The 16011-nt window shown below is 51.3% G+C and overlaps 3 protein-coding genes across 3 annotated transcripts; 2 read left to right on the forward strand and 1 right to left on the reverse strand.

The window, feature by feature from the left end:
• Window positions 1-108: 108 nt before the first annotated feature.
• On the forward strand, window positions 109-2790 carry COCSUDRAFT_53082 (hypothetical protein). The gene is made up of 7 exons (XM_005649298.1): window positions 109-662; window positions 752-882; window positions 1093-1212; window positions 1331-1396; window positions 1507-1620; window positions 1990-2133; window positions 2367-2790. The coding sequence occupies exons 1-7, from the start codon at window positions 416-418 to the stop codon at window positions 2484-2486; spliced, it is 942 nt and encodes a 313-aa protein (XP_005649355.1). The 5' UTR covers window positions 109-415; the 3' UTR covers window positions 2487-2790.
• Window positions 2791-2971: 181 nt separating this feature from the next.
• On the reverse strand, window positions 2972-8415 carry COCSUDRAFT_83668 (hypothetical protein; the record flags this gene model as incomplete). Its single annotated transcript, XM_005649462.1, has 11 exons — window positions 2972-3088; window positions 3507-3731; window positions 4237-4432; window positions 4819-5001; window positions 5296-5426; window positions 5784-5867; window positions 6203-6420; window positions 6786-6974; window positions 7282-7532; window positions 7777-7951; window positions 8364-8415. 11 exons carry the CDS (start codon window positions 8413-8415, stop codon window positions 2972-2974), a joined length of 1821 nt encoding a protein of 606 aa, XP_005649519.1.
• COCSUDRAFT_36095 (radical SAM enzyme) lies at window positions 6240-11999 on the forward strand (the record flags this gene model as incomplete). Its single annotated transcript, XM_005649299.1, has 8 exons — window positions 6240-6311; window positions 9049-9168; window positions 9279-9401; window positions 9545-9697; window positions 9993-10193; window positions 10584-10744; window positions 11029-11192; window positions 11647-11999. 8 exons carry the CDS (start codon window positions 6240-6242, stop codon window positions 11997-11999), a joined length of 1347 nt encoding a protein of 448 aa, XP_005649356.1.
• Window positions 12000-16011: the final 4012 nt, after the last annotated feature.

The following is a 16011-nucleotide window of genomic DNA, read 5'->3' on the forward strand; positions in this document are numbered from 1 at the left end:
GAAGGGTGCGCTGCAGCCGAGTGAATCGACCCTTTTGATCGTTCCGTAACTTTGCTGAGTTGTTTCGGAACCTGTTTGCTTAATTGCTCACCGATAAAGAAATTGATCCTTTGACCGAACCCTGAATATAGAGATCGAGTGTTGTCGCGATCGTGAGAACCAATGGACAATTTCCTGCAGAACACGTGATCTCTTCGGTTCTAGTACAGGTTGAAGCCCAAGTGTTGGAATTAGCACCAGTCATTGTATTGGGTTGTTCAATTATACTCGTATTCGTAGTCCGTACTAAAGATCCATCGTTGCACCCAGCCATCTTCCTGGGGTCCACTCGTATGATGGGAACTTAGACGGACACCTTGCTTTTGCTTTGCAGTGAAATGATCTAATTACCTGGGTATGATCAAGCAGCACAGTAATGAAGTGCTTCTCGAAGCAATTGCTGACATTGCTAGTGGCCGTGGCGTCGCTGGCGTTCGCACAGTGCTGTACGGTCCTGCAGTTCACCAACCATTCTTTCTCAGCCAACGCTGTGCGTCTGATGCACGCGCTGCCAATCTTCGAAGGTGCTAATGGCACCGTGTTTCTCGACTTCACCGCCTCCACTCACAAATGCCATGCCGATGGCGGGTGGCAGGACTTCTTTGACTTGGGCTCTCATGCAGGTGGGTACAAACAGACCTCACCCTGTTTCGATATTGGATAATGCTTTCTGCGATACTTACTTCCACGTGAATGCTTCTGTCCAATGCAGTGCCGTGGTCTGCCGAGAAGGAGGCAGCTGAGGGCGAGGCTTGCGCGAAGTACTTCCTGGGGAATATAGATGCAGTGGTGCTCGAAGCTGGTCTGGGATGGACCGAGCTGCTGGAGATCAGCCTCAAGCGGGTAAGTTTGCAGTTCATCTCACATCTAGATCGCCTGGAAAATCATCTTGCACACTCAGCAGGGATGCTTTGCAATGTCCTTTTGAGCCATTGGACAATGGCGATGCCAACAGCGCACATATCCAGGTGCAGAACGGGCATACCTGGATGTGCAGCAAGATCAAGCAACTTTTCAACTTTGCTATGTTGAAAAGTTTGTGTGTGCTGTCAGATATGGAAGTATCAGCCGCGCATGAAAACGCAGCTGCTGCATGTGTTGCGCAGCCTGGAGGCGGCAGACAAGCCGACCATTGCTATACATGTCAAGGCCCATGGCAACACGCCTGTTCAGGTGCCTTGAAAATCAAAGTTTGAATGCCTACTGTGATGCCAATACTGCCTGACCAGCTCTCTTGGGCCTTCTTCAAAGCATCAAATGAAGTGTCACTGATGGTTTTCTTGCTCTGCAGAAGCATTTGGCTCTTTCGGCGCAGGAATATGTCAGCTTGTTTGTGAAGACATTTCCCCATGTGAAGGTGAGTCGCCTTGCTGGTTACCATAATTGGCTTGTTCTTGCCCCTCACCAGCAGATCACCCTGCTTCAGAGTACCTGCAGTGCCTCTGAAGTGCAGAGCTTGCTCCGCAGAATGGCACATGCATCATTGCTGGAGGGGACGAGGCAATGAATGCTGAGACAGCAGCCCTGGCTGCCCAACAAATCGGCTGCAAAACTTTCAACAGGACTGCCGTGCATCACCAGGCAAGTCCTGGCCACACCACTGAAAAGCCATCGAACACTGCAGCATCCCTTGTATGCTGCAGTGGCACAACGTTCTTTGGGCATCTGTGGACCGGATCACCATCTTGCTGGTATTCTGTGGGTCTGTGCAGCGTCAGGCTTGTTTCACAACAGATGTCTTTAGAACATCCATTGCATGCTGTTGGGGCGGACAATCACTCTGTGCGTCTGTTGGCTAATTCAATATCTCCTCTGACTCTGTTTGCTGTGCTGACTAAGGACCTCTGTAGAGCATCCATTGCATGCTACTGTGGCAGGCAGTTACTCTGTGCATTTGTTGGCTGACTCATCAACTTTTTTGACTTTGATGGTTTGTGGTAATTTCCACAGGTGGGGGACCCTGCAAATGTGTCCCATGGCAGCCCACAGGCGCACTGCCTGCTGACGCGAAATCTGCTCTTTGACCTGGAGCTCCTGGCGCACACTGACTATTTCATCGGCACGACCAAATCCGGCTTGTCGCCTTTGATAGAGGTACACTCACTGTAAAAGAAAGCACATGCACGTGCATTGTGCAGCACTTATGAGTAATTTTTCCTTTGAAAAGAAACACATGCAAATGCGCTTTGTAGGACATGCCTGCAGCCTCTTGATTATCTTCTGAGCCAGCTGTATGAAAAGCTGAATGAATGCATCGCCGCTGATGTCCTGAATAGTTAGCAGGCTCCAGAAATTCTGCTTAGTAACAGATCCCCTTTGTTCTGCAGACCCTGCGCTATGCGCTGTACAACAAGGACCGGAGAACCTTTGTGACACACGGCGGAGATTGGTACGAGAGGATTAGAGAATATTTCCATGCAGGGCACCCGGCACCCTTGAAGCACTAGCATGTCAGCACTTTGTGAAATGGAAGTTTTTGTGTCAAGGGTTCCAATGCTGCAGAACTAGCATCTGTCCAGAGCAAAGGAAGAGGTTTGGCTGGTGGGTTTGCTGAGTCCACTAGTGTCCACCAGTACTGCCAGTCAGTCCACTGAGTGTTAACATGATTCTAGGCTATGGTCTGTGCTATAAATTGGCCATATAACTTACGCATCTGCAAATAAGAAAAGTAAATATAATGCCATCGTGGGCCAACTAGTAGTGAACCCACTCTTCAGGCTGATGATGGTATCAACAAAGGAATTCAAGATCTCCTGGCTGCAAAATTCAGGGGATATTCTGACTAACTCTCAAAAGCCTTTGATAATCTCACTCCCCTCAAACTTCTTCACCATATTTTCTGGATGGCAGCTGCCTGCTCAAACTTGACTCTGGCGTGAGTTTCTTCAATATGAACAGTAGCGCAACACCTCTCGATATCTCTGACAGTGCCCTATTTGCCACCTGGGAAGATTCCAAAAGGTCCCCAGCGCTTCTTCTTGGCTTCTTCCCTGCGCTTGGCCTCCAGCTCTTCCTCGCTCATCAGCTTCTCCTGCACTGCCTCCTTCACCTGCACATGCACCAAACATTTCAAAGGGGAACTAACAATACTTTAATTACCCCTATCTTTTCAGGCACAACATGGACCAACATAATACTGCCCGAGCCCTCCCATATAACCAGGAGACAATGATGTATTGCCTTCCAGAACAACCCTTAATGGGGGGAATGTTCCTGCAGGCCGTCTCTCTGGACTTAATAGCATTTGCTGATCACTCGCACGTGTGCAGCTCAGCTGCATACCGTCTGCTGCTGTCCTTGCTGACGCTACAAAACTATTGGATTGGAATTTCACAGGTCCACTCCAGGGCATGCTTGTTTCAACAAGAAATCTCCCGGGAGTAAATACTAGACACATTGTGCTCCACCACAAGCAACTCGTTATGCCCCTTCCAGAGAATATATTTTAGAATCAGGGCAGGACAGACCTGGCCGGCCTTCTCAGCCGCAGCGCTGCCGACCTCCTTGCCCTTGCGCACGGTGAAGTCCTTGGCAGTGACGCTCGCATCAACCACCTTCTCCTTTGTGACCTCCGCCACGTAATCAGCCTTGTCAGCAATGACACCGCCGACATCGCCCGCCTTGTCAGCAATCACGCCGCCCGCCTCGCCGGCCCTGTTCGCCGTCCACTGCGCTGCCTCCCCGCCCTTCTCCTGTTGGCAGCACGTGACATTTCCTTGATGCTTCCGTAGTGAATTCTGCCGCTGATCTTCACCAGCACATCATGCAGAGTTATATGTGTGTGGCTTGCACCAAACTCAAGAAGCAAGGTTTGCCTCAAACAAGGATTTGCGCTGCCCAACAGGTATGCAATGGCAGCTTGAAGCGAGATGGCTTGCAACCCTCTACTTTGGTTCCATCTTTATGGTGGTCAGGACAAAGGCAAGAAAACTGCCTAGCCTTCTTTGCCAGAATGGCTTCATTCTGGCCTTCAATCTGATCATTGTAGATATCATCTTACAGGCAGGGAGCTAGAATCCACATTAACAGGCAAAAATCCCCCCTCAGGTCCACAAAGGCGGCGCTGCTGGGTGCAGCAGGGTACCCGGCAAACATGTGCACTGTCCTCATTCCACCACAGTATAAGGAATGCTAGGCATTTCATGCTGTAAAGGAAGGCGCTCGGGTACTGCAGTGCGGGAGGGAATGTCGACGCACCTGCAGCTTCTCAAGGTCCTCGCGCACGCGCGCCTTGCCGCCGAGAACGAGCGCAACTCCGAAGTAGAACACGGCGCCGCCGACGGCGTACTTGAGCCCCTTGCCGATGGCTTTGCGGATGCGCTGCTGCTCGCCGCTCTTGGGCTTGGCCACCGCCCGGTACAGGTGCTCCGCCAGCGTACCGCGCCGCACCGGCCTACAATGCACGAAACACATAAGTATTTTAATGCCTTGAATACTCTGCCTGCCAGCAAGCTGTGCCACACTTGCAAGGGGGATTGATTGCAAATTCTAGGACTGTTGTGTAGATTTCCCTGGCAAAACACAATCACAGCGCATCTAAACGCAATGCCTGATTTGAGCCGAATTTGTGGATGATCTACAGGAAATCATTCAGATTGTGTTCAGGACAGAAAGCTTGCAGGACACCCACGAGTTTTGCACAAATCCGGCATCCAGCAATGCTGGACAGCAGGGCACCACAGCTTGTGTCAAGGCCCTGATCCATCTATTGCGCTTGTGTTCATCGGCAAGAAAGCAGATCAATATCAACATGGCAAAAGGAAGTTCAGAGATGCTCACAGGGAGGGGTCGTCCAGGTTGAGCAGTTGCTGGGAGCGGTAGTGGTAGTAGCGATCCTCTGTGGCCGCCTTCAGCTCCTCATAGCCCTCCTCAAAGAGCAGCCGCTTGAGGGCGCCCACGTCCGAGTGCACACTCGACAGCGCCTCGCACGTGCCCCACGGATACTTTCTCACCGGCCAGAACCTGCCAAGAAATGCATCATTACATCAGCCACCCTTCCTTAAGTTACGCCTGATCAGCCCTCATCACATCGTGTGAGAGAGCACTGTAGAGAACCCCTTATCTGTTGTGTTCAGTACCGCATGGCTTAATCATTCCCAAGGAAAGCAACAGGAGTGTCCTGGGCACGATATGTCATCACTAGACCCACAAGAAGTAGGCAATGTCCCCATACAATGCATCTGCCCTGGATTTGTACGGCAGAAATATTGTGGCTTTGTGTGGCAAGAGCAACGGTGACGAAGAATGATCTCTCACCGGCCGACTGACAGGTCCATGGTGGTGGAAGCCACAACGGCGAAGGGCGGCGCATCGCGGCGGGCGCCGGCAGCGTCCAGGGCCTCCTCAGAGAACGCGTGTAGCAGATCCTTCTTGTGCTTCTTCCCAGCCTGCTCACAACACAACTCCCCCCTCAGCACGTGCTGCAGCTCTCTATTTTCCTTTGATTACTTTGCATTCCAAGCATTTCTGTGCACAACTAGAAGGGTCCGCACGTAGCCACTTGCTTGAAAAATTTCTAGTCTCAATTTTACATCTCTTTGTGAATCTGCCGTTGTTTTGAGCTCCCCAGCCCCAGTATTTGCAGCTCGGTTTGGATATTGGGCAGGGCATAACAATGGTGGTCCCAAATGCTCAGGTGCTCCTCCAGATTGGGCGTACTAAACAGCTGCCAGCCACATATCATCTTGAGACATCATGTTCCTTTCCATGTGTCAGGGATGGGTGTAGCACAAAGGGTAGCTTACGTGTGCCAGCTGCTCTTGGACGTGGCGCCTGAAGTCGCGCAGTTCCTCCACAGTCATGCTGTCAGCCTTGGCCAACACCGGCACCTGCAGTGCAGAAAGAAGCTCCTAAGACTCGCAAACAATCCACCACACGGCATGCGCAGTCACCATAAAACCCTCACATTTTTGATTGAAGTGCACAAATCAACTTCCGCCGACGCAACCTGGTGTGTCTCAACAGACTGCCTCTTGAGCAGAGTTCTTGATGTATTGAGACAAACAAGCATGCGAGCAATGGAAGGCGAAGCAGTACCCCCCTTTATAAGGCAGGTTCTAATTCGCAGGGAGGCAAGGCATTATACGTCGCGCCCCTCACACCCTCATAAGCTGGAGGGGAATATCATTCAAGGGGATATTGCTAGAGGGAACAGCGCGCTTACCACAGGCACAAGATCGGCCAGCTGGGCCATGAAATCGATGTCGATGGGGCGCAGCCGGTGGGGGGCGATGAAGAACAGGGCCACATCGACGCGCGAGTCGGTGAACTTGGTGAGCGGGTTGGCACGTTTGGCGTCCTGCTCACGGTCGATGTGCTCGCTGTTCTGGCGCTTGATGTACTCCAGGATGGGCTCCCGGCACTCCTCCAGCGTGTTGTAGCCTGCAACAGCGATTGCTTACAACGGGAAGTAACAGTGATATCCCTTTTATTGGCTATGCTGTTACCACATGTGGGGAGGGTTCCGTTCTGTAATAGTAACCCACTGTGCAGAGGATGTCCGCGCATGCAGCTTGCCGGAATTGGTGCAATCACGTGCCTTCATTGGAATAATGGGCCTCCCAAGTGTGACAAACGCACATACAGCTGCATACCAGCAAATATCACACACGATGTTCAGAGCTTCACTAAAAGCACAATTACTGCATGGCATTTGCATGGCTTGAGAAATATCAAATTGAGAGCATGCAACAGAACAAGTAAGTTCAGAACTCTCATGTTCATTAGCATGGACAGAAAAAGCTCACCCGGCGTTTCTTGCACGCGGTAGTGGAAGGAGGTGAGGGAGTTGTGGTCGTTGACCAGGACTGTGGTGGACAGCTTCTCAGGTGTCTCGATGAATGTCTTGAGCGCCTCGTGCCCCGCCACGTTGTTGACCTTCACGTCCGGGTCCTGAGCGTACGGCGCCAGCAGGTTCTTGATGAACGTGGTCTTGCCTGCACACGCCATGCGAACACACTCAGCATTAATTGGTGCTCACCAGATTGCCAGGAAACTTTGGCCGGCCACATCAGCTACATAGCTGGGGCACAGGATGAAATAAGACGTAAAAGCTGGCATAAGGTCAGCACTTTCAACGACGATGTCAGCATGTTAATGCTGACTCCCAGGTCTGCTGGGCTTGCCAAAAGATCTTCTTCAAACTTTGCAAGTAGACCACTCTGGCAGAGCCTGCAACACAGATCATCACAGTTACTTCTTGTGCAATATGACAGATTGAATCTTGACATGACAAGAGCTCACCGAGGCCGCTCTCGCCCACAATGAGGATCTTGAGGTGGCGGTCGTTCCACTGGGGCTTCACGCGGGGAACGCCTGCGAACGCCGCGCGCACGTCCTGCGCCAGCTGCGGGGAAGCTGCCATCAGCAGGCTCTTGCCGCCGGCGCCCTCGATGTCCCGGCCCACATCCGCCGTGTAGCGTACCTCGTGCGTCGTCGGATCATCGTCCTGCGTCACTGTCGGCCCCGCGCTGGAGGGCGCGGCGTGCCCATGCCTGCACAAGAAATCACAGCAATTTCAAACTCTGCTTACAGTCACTTTTCTGCATCGTGATCATGTTTTCTGGCTTTCTTCGTCCGCAATGGATCATTTAGCAAGCCGATGCATGGCTGCATTGATTTGACTGCAATGCTCAGGCTAGGCCAGCATGGATTGAAGCTTCCAACTGATGGATGCAGTGCTGCAAATAAAATATAGAGATGCATGGCAAGAAGCTGCAATAAGGTGGCAAGGCTTACTCGAACGAGGCAATGCTGGACGTGTCATCGTTCCTTCTGCGGTTCTCGGGCTCATCAAACACCCTGCGCTGCTCCTGGGCCTTGGAAGTTGTCCTGAACTCGCTCTCAGAACCGTGTCCATTCTGCTGAGACCTGGTGTCATCATGTTGATCCCTGGTGTCGTTACTCTTTCCGCCTGCAAAGCAAGCAAGCCATCATTGTTAAAGACAGGGTGCAGAGCACTTGCACCTCTAATTGCACGTTATCATACAGTCTTGCGAGCTCCTGCATTGCCGCATTAATGCCAAAAGCAAGAAGTATTTGGCATAAGTGGATACATGAGGTAGTTGTTGTGACTCCCTATCGAATACAAGATTGAGCCTTGCAATAATTGTGTGTCGATCCGGCCGGGTGAGAAGGTCCGATCCAGGACACATTCTCAAGTGCGCATTGAACCCCTTGGGGATCGAGGCGTACAGCAAAAATGGGGGCATATCCTAGCTTTAGAACGATGGGTGAAGGCGAATGAAGGTCCCGCTGCCGTATTTAAAGCATCAAGGCAGAGATGGAAGCTGACTCCGATACGATCAAAGAACACCGTCACGTACCTTGACGGTCGGACGATGCCTCCCACCTCTCGTCGTGAGCCACCTCTGCCATCTTGAGATAATTTAAGATAGATCCGTACTCGAAACTGGCTGTTTGCTCGCGTCCTCCTTGAGGACACACCCGCTGTGACGTCAGCTTCCAAGACAGAGGAAGCTGGTAAGCTATCTTCGGCTCCCACAGCAAGACTCGCAGTAATCGCACACGCAATCCAATCATACAGTTGTCAAATGGAATCTCGACTTTGTCTCTCTGAAGAACTATGATTGTATCCCCTGCAAATTTGAACAAAATTGCTTAAGCCACCAGCTTGCACTTGGATCTCACTGCTGGTTCTGATAGATGGAGGATTTTTAAATCTCTAATATTAAAAATCTTGTAAATGGGAATTTTAATAAATGCACAGCGCCGACTCCTTTCCTTGGGGTATTCTGCGATTGGGCACAGGCAGCCATTAAGGCAGCACTGTCTCGTGAACGTGTCTTCGATATCCCCGCAAAGGTGACTTTGGTAGACATGTGACGATATTTTGAAGCTCTCAAGTTTTTCAGCAGCCCTAATACATATCCTGCGATGCCCAGGGGCCAACGTGCCTCCTCACGACAGCAAGGGAGGTGCATGATCACAAACGCAGCCCTTGCTGAACGTTTGGCCAGCTCCAAAGAGGCATCGACCTCCTATGACAAGGAGCCTCGGGCTGCTTATGTGCACCTGCCCTTCTGCAAGCGCAGATGCCTGTACTGCGACTTCCCTGTTGTCGCCACTGGCTCACGCCTGAACTCTCCTGAAATACAGGACAGCATGAAGGTTTGGCATTTTCAGCCCTCAATTGTTTAAAAGGAAGCTGTTAGGCTCAAAGCAGCAAAGATTGTTTGATCATGGCAGATATTCAAGCAATTCCTTGGCTGTCATGGCAGGCATATGTGGACACTGTGATCCAGGAGATCAAGGCGAGCACGCCGCTGACCGACCAACCGCTGCAGACGGTGTTCTTTGGCGGCGGAACGCCCTCCCTCATACCACCGAAGCAGTTGGACCAGGTGAGCCTCCCTGTTGGCAGCCTCTATATACTACACCTGCTCATGAGCTGCTGCTGCTGCTCCTGCATATTATATTGTGTGTTAGACATGCCAAAAGATGACAGGCAGTTGCAGTACTAACCACGGTATATATTTGCGTGCAGATTATCAGCGCGCTGGACAAGCGGTTTGGCATAGCGGCCGGGGCAGAGATTTCGATGGAGGCAGATCCCGGGACTTTTGATGCAGAGCGGCTGCGCGAGTACATGGACCTGGGCCTCTCCCGCTTCAGCATCGGCGTGCAGGCCTTCCAGGAGGCACGCCCCAGCAGACCTGCACCATCTAATTGATTCACCTGTTCGTTGTCCATGCAGGCATGCATGCTCTGAGCACCTGACCATCATGCACACTTCCTTTGCTTCCTTTGTCTGTTGCCCCAAGAATCAGTTGGAGATATGCATGAAGGCTAGCTTGTTGCTCTTGCCTCCGCCTCTCTCAAGAATCTCTGCACCTTTGCCTGGCCTGACTGCAGACATGCTCTGTGTACTATTCTAGGATAGAAACCATGGTGCATAAGTCAATAATTGAGCTCTTTTCTTTTGATGTGTGCAGGAGCTGTTGGAGGTGTGCGGGCGCTCGCACTCGCTGTACGATGTGTACAAGGCGCTGGAGGCGGTGCATGCAGCGGCTCCGCCTTCCTGGAGCCTGGACCTCATTTCTGGCCTGCCCCATCTGACTGAGGACACCTGGCACCAGTCCCTTAGTTGCGCACTGGATGCGGAACCGCCCCACATCTCCGTCTACGACCTGCAGGTGCTGCTCAATACTGTATTGAGATCTTCTTACCGTCTGTGTTCAGATCTATTTGCAGTCTGTGTCACAAACACCATCATCACCACTCGAGGGACTGCCTCTCAACGAGCCTCTGCAGCCCTGTTACATGACCTGCATTGAGCTGGGGGACCCTGCTGATATAAAATAGCTGTCCAGAGGTTCTCTTTGTGGCTATTTTGGCAAGGAGGTATGTCCAGGACTCAGCCCAAAGGTTGTACCTGCCGAGTATATTTGTATGCAGTAAGGAGCTCTGCCATGGGGTGATTCTGCTTGGACGTCCAAGGTTCTTTGCGGTGATAGCATGTATTTTGAGGTGAAAACTTCAGATGCTTTGCAGGGTAGCTGCTGAGAGGCATACATGGCATTCAGGTTGAGGACAAGACGCCCTTTGCAAAGAAGTACACGATTGATGTCAAGCCGCTGCCCTCCTCAGAGGATGGGGCCGAGATGTACAAGGCTGCCTCCTCTGTACTGCGCAGCGCTGGCTATGAACACTATGAAGTCAGCAACTATGCGCGCCCAGGTCACAGGTGCGGGCATAATATCTTTGTATCTCTGCCTAAGCTCTGAGGCTTTAAACAGGCACTTACTGTTGAATGATATTTGTGTCTTTACATCAATATCTGCAATGGCAAAATGCTCAAGTAGTAATCTGTGCACGGTGCCCTGCAGCCATGACACACTTCTTGAGAATGCAGAGCAACGCATCCTCCCACCATGACACAGCTGCTCAAGCAGGGGTGCATGCACTGGCAATGTCATTGCTGGTAACACACTGGATATGATCGCAAGGGGTTGTTGCTGCCGGGCGCAGGTGCAAGCACAACGAGGTGTACTGGAGGGGAGATGAGCCCTACTATGCCTTCGGGCTGGGCGCAGCATCTTACCTGCAATCTCGCCGCTTCAGCCGGCCGCGCCAGATGGTGGCCTACCGCAAGTGGGTGTCACAGTTTGCCAGCTCTGGCGCTGGCTTCCCAGGTGATTAATTTGTCCGCTTTGGTCCGCCCAATCTAGAGGAGCACCTGAGAATTTGGGGCCATCGTTGTTATGGCCTGCCCAAATGCAAATTGAGCTGCAAAAACAGGGGCTGGGGAGCTCAAAACAACAGCAATTTACAGATAGATGAAGAGTAGAGACTAGGAAAATTTCAAGCAAGTGCCTACGTGCGGACCACTCTAATTTATCAGCTTATACTGAATAAGATAATGAGCAAGCATGAGCTCCTCTCTGCTGCTAAAGTATGCTTTTCCTAGCAGGATGAAAGTGCAGAGTTGGCATCCCAAGCATGCCATGGGCAAGAGAAGCTTTACCATGAGCAAGAGAAGGTTGTGCTGACCGCAAATCCAGCAAGCAGTAGTGCGAGCGGCAAGTACTCCAAAAAAATGAGGAGATAAGTAAGAGGAGGTGCTGAATTCACTCGTTTGCATTGCAGGAAGCGCGGCGGATGACCAGGGGAAGGAGGACGAGATGCTGGACATAGTCATGATGCGTCTGCGCACTGCCGACGGCTTGGATTTGAGACAATTTGGAGAGCAGTTTGGTTCTGGTGCAGTCAGGGCAGTGAACAAGGCGCTAGAGCCCCATGAGGAGGCGGCTCTGGTAGTGAGAAGCTCTGAGGAAGGGAAGGAAGGGAAAGAAGGGAAGGGTGAAGGGATTGGGGCAAGGGAGGTGGTCAGGCTGGCAGACCCTGATGGGTTCCTGGTTTCCAATGACATCATCTCTGATGTGTTTGCGGCGTTGATGCCTGATGATGGCAAGCAGCAAGCCCGTGCCAATCTGATGTAAGCTTAAATTGCAACAGGGTACATCTGAAGAAGCAATTATTCAGTCTAGTATGGTCCTGAATTCAAAACCTGTTGCGCTGACCAGCATTATTATTAGTATTATTATAACACGCTTTTCCTGCCAACAGGCAAGGTGCGTTCTGCAGACAAGCTGCAGTTAAAGGCTGCCACAATACTACCCCTTGTCGGACTCGCCAGATCCAAGCAAGACCCAATGCCTGCAGGGCAGGCACGCAGAAAGATGTATCGAGAGCAAATGCTCGCGAGTATACTGTTTGCCGCGTGCACAAGATTGTAAAACCTCGAATAATGGACACCTTTTGAACCAGGATCTTGGAGATTGTCTTGCGTGGCAGCATGATGCCAAACTTGGACGGCATGCTCCTTGCATGCTCAGGCATGCGTAGCAAACAAATACAAGCAAAAGGATTGCATTTCCAAAGTAATGAAGCGATATAATAGCTAGTATGTTTGTTTGAAAAATATCTTAGTATCGGCTCACGACCAGTACTTTTAATACTGAAACAGCTTATATCACACCGATGACTTTTTCTGCAGATCGATCAGGAACATATAGTTCAACTTGATATCGGACGTTAGAAATCGAACAGAGGGGTACACTGATTTATTTCTCAAGGTTCAAATGGGAGCTGGTGGAGCACTTACCTCTCCACAAGGCCAGGATGCTCAGGTGAGCCACATATCGATGGCTCTTTGCCCTGCTTACACATGTACTATGTCATGATCTCAGGTCAGATATGATCTGGTGTTTTAGATTCTAAAACTCATTTTCTCCTTGGTACTTACCCAAGGTAATTTTTTCCTCAATCAAACAGGCCCTCACTGTGGCTGACAGGTCCCTCGGCTCACGGCCATGCTACGTGCATTTGCCACGGACTCTGGGTCCCTGAATGTGGGAGCATTGTACCTGCAGCGCTCACAGGCTCTTGAAGCCAAGCGCCAGCAGTTGACTGGCAAGAAGGTGTGCTTGTCACACCTTGGCTCATGCTCTCTCAACCTGAAGCCTATGTACAATAGCTTTGTTAGACAGTCAGTACGTTGCGTTATATAATTGCTTGGACATATGTGCAGGCTCCTACTATTGGGACATCCCCTCTGGCACAGAAGCTGCTGGGTTCCTGGTCCAAGGCGCCAAAGGCGGCGCGCGATGACTACGAGCATTACATGAAGATGGTGTCATCTTTACTGGGTGGTGAAGACACCCCAGAAGCGCTGCAGGTCATTTTCACTGTCACAGTGCCACAGTGCCTTTACGATCCCATAAATTACTGCCATGTGCTTGCTCTGCTGCACAACCCAAATGGTAGAGATCCACATTTCTCAGCAGACATTTGACGCCATAAAAATTTGCGTGACCTGCAGGCAAGCGCTCAGGACGTGTGGGAGAAATTGTCAAAACTCCCCAACCCAGATGACAGCAACACAGTGCGTGTCACCATGGCAAAGAAGCTCATGCCATACAGGTACATTGCCGGTGTCCTCTGTGTGACTCACACCACTTGCAAGGACTGTTTACAAAATTCATTGGATCTGCATTGAGGAGATGCGCTGCTTTGCCACTGCTGCAATTGAATTAGTCCGTCATGCTGCTACAGGAATGCGGTCAAGGGGGTCGTGGGGGAGCTCGGGGACAAGGAGCTGCAAAACCTCCTGAAGGCAGTAGCCAAATTGCAGGTGAGAAATATCTGTATTACTCTGTATCTGGTTGAAATAACATGGTGATCAAGAGGTCTGGTCTTTGCTGCTAAGTTTCTACCATGCACGCACTTGTCCCCTCTCAGGCCTTGCAGCACTCATGGCAGAGTTCTGAGATTGCAGGTCTGGCAGAAGTCTCTTGGGAGCTCTGGAAATGAGGCCTCCACTGCTGTGGCAAAGGGCAAGTCTGCGGCTGCTGCCCAGCCACTGCGCAAGGAGTTTGGTGCAGACCTAGAGTTTCACTTCCCTCGGCTGCAGGCTAGGCCTGATGAAGCAGAGCTGGACAACCTCGCTGACCACAGCCAGACAGGCGCCCTTGGAAGCACGTGCGCACCTCTGATTCTACATCTCAACTTTTGCATGTGTTACCGACATGCTGTGTTTTGCTTGATGCCACACAGAGGGCGTGCTTTCTGATGTGCACATCGTGCATTACTTCAGGTTGAAGATTTAAAGCTCTGAGTCATCCAATTGTTGCTAGATCATTCCTGCACTTGTGTCTTAAGTGTCTGCTGCTGCTGGTACAGGCCAGCAACGCCACAGAGTTTGCGAGACATGTTCACAGCCAACATCGGGCCCAGCGAGCCCGGGAAGCCCTATGTGGAAGACCACGATGACACAGATGAGTTCGCCCCTAAGGCTCCCCAGGCCAAGGTCAGCCACAAGCCCAGCCCCTCGCTCTTACAAAAAGAAGCCTAGGGCACACTCCACACTCCTTGTTCATGCTATTCTACACCGTTCCAGGTGTACAGAAATTTGGCACAGGCAGTATGTAGAAAATCCTACAAGATCCGTGCTTTTGTACTTTGTTCCAGGGGTAAGAAAGACGGGCACTGGTGCTGTGGTGCATTATAAATAGGTGGGTGATATGTCCGATGCTCGGTGGTGAGCAGCCTGGCACCTGTACTGTGTGCATGAAAAAGGTGGTGGGTGATTTGTGAGATGTGTGGTGGTGTGCAGACTGGTGCTGTGTGGTTGCGAAATTGGTGTGCCAAGGCAGCCGGGGAGGACGGGGCCCAGGCAGATGGCAGTGTGGCGCTGGCTGTGGCCCAAATGATCATGTCTGCCAAGGGGGACCATGAGGCAGGAACCCAGCTGTATGACCTTCTGGGCACTGGGGGGATTGAGTCTATTCCAGAGATCCTGAGCATCAGGTGTGTACCTACTGATCCTAAGAGGGCCTCACAGATCTCTGTAGCAACATGTCATGCATGTAGCTCTGAGGACGTAGACTTCTTTTATAATTCCTGATGCGTGAAGTACTTATATGCCTGGCTTGTTCAGGCGGACACTGGCGGCAAATTTGAGGCTGCAGGTTGCTGCCCAGATGGAGATGGAAGCGGCTGAGAAGCCAAAGATGCCCACCTATGGCAGCTCTGTCAGGTGTCTTCACTTGATATTTCCTCATCCACAGATCTGAAACCTGCAAAACCATGACTGGATAGCAGCCACCAGGAGTATAGCCACAAATGTTATAAGTGATCCCAAAAACAATGCCCATACCAGATTCTGCACCAGCAAGTGCTTACTATTCTTTGTTATCATTGCACGCTCTTCCTGCCAAAGGCAAGGTACGTCCTGCAGACAAGCTGCGCTTGAAGGCTGCCACAATCCTACTCCTTGTTGGACTCGCCAGATCCAAGCAAGACCCAATCAAACGTGGGCGCTATGCTCAATTTTTATATTGCCCCCCGCAAGTGCTAATGCAGACGAAGAATCAAATGACAAATTTTGAAGATGCGTTGTGTCGCCGCAGCATCACGTCGGAGTCCCAGAAGCTGCTGGGGAAGTTAGAGCGCAAGGACAAACGGCGCATGGCCAAGGGCAGGGCCGGCGCAGACGCTGAGCTGGACTGGCTCTCCATCAATGGGATCCAGGGTTTCAATGCCCTGGTTGAAGCTGAGATCATGCGCAATTCAAAGACTGAGGTGAAAAGCTTCCACTTGCATGGATGACTTCCACAAACGCGCAACTTTTGAGTCTTCTTCTAATCCAGAGTGGAAGGCTGTGTATCTAGGAATCGTATCTTCCATGACTTGTTATACTTGCGCAGATTTCCGCCGTGCCAGTCACAGCAGACAGCAGACAAATCTCCCCAACATTTTTTTTTGCATAATGTCATTTTGCTTTTGGTCTGTGTCAACAGGGTCTCGTGGTGGGCGACCTGGAGTTCAAAATAGGAGGGGAGGAGATGAGCCTGGTGACAAAGGGCGCCCTGCCAAAGGGCACCACTCGACAGTGAGCTCCTCTTCTCACATTGTACAGGTTGTCGTGTGACCCTGCCACAATACCTTGGG

The sequence above is a fragment of the Coccomyxa subellipsoidea genome (genome assembly GCF_000258705.1).
Source record: "Coccomyxa subellipsoidea C-169, whole genome shotgun sequence".
Taxonomy (NCBI): Eukaryota; Viridiplantae; Chlorophyta; class Trebouxiophyceae; family Coccomyxaceae; genus Coccomyxa; species Coccomyxa subellipsoidea.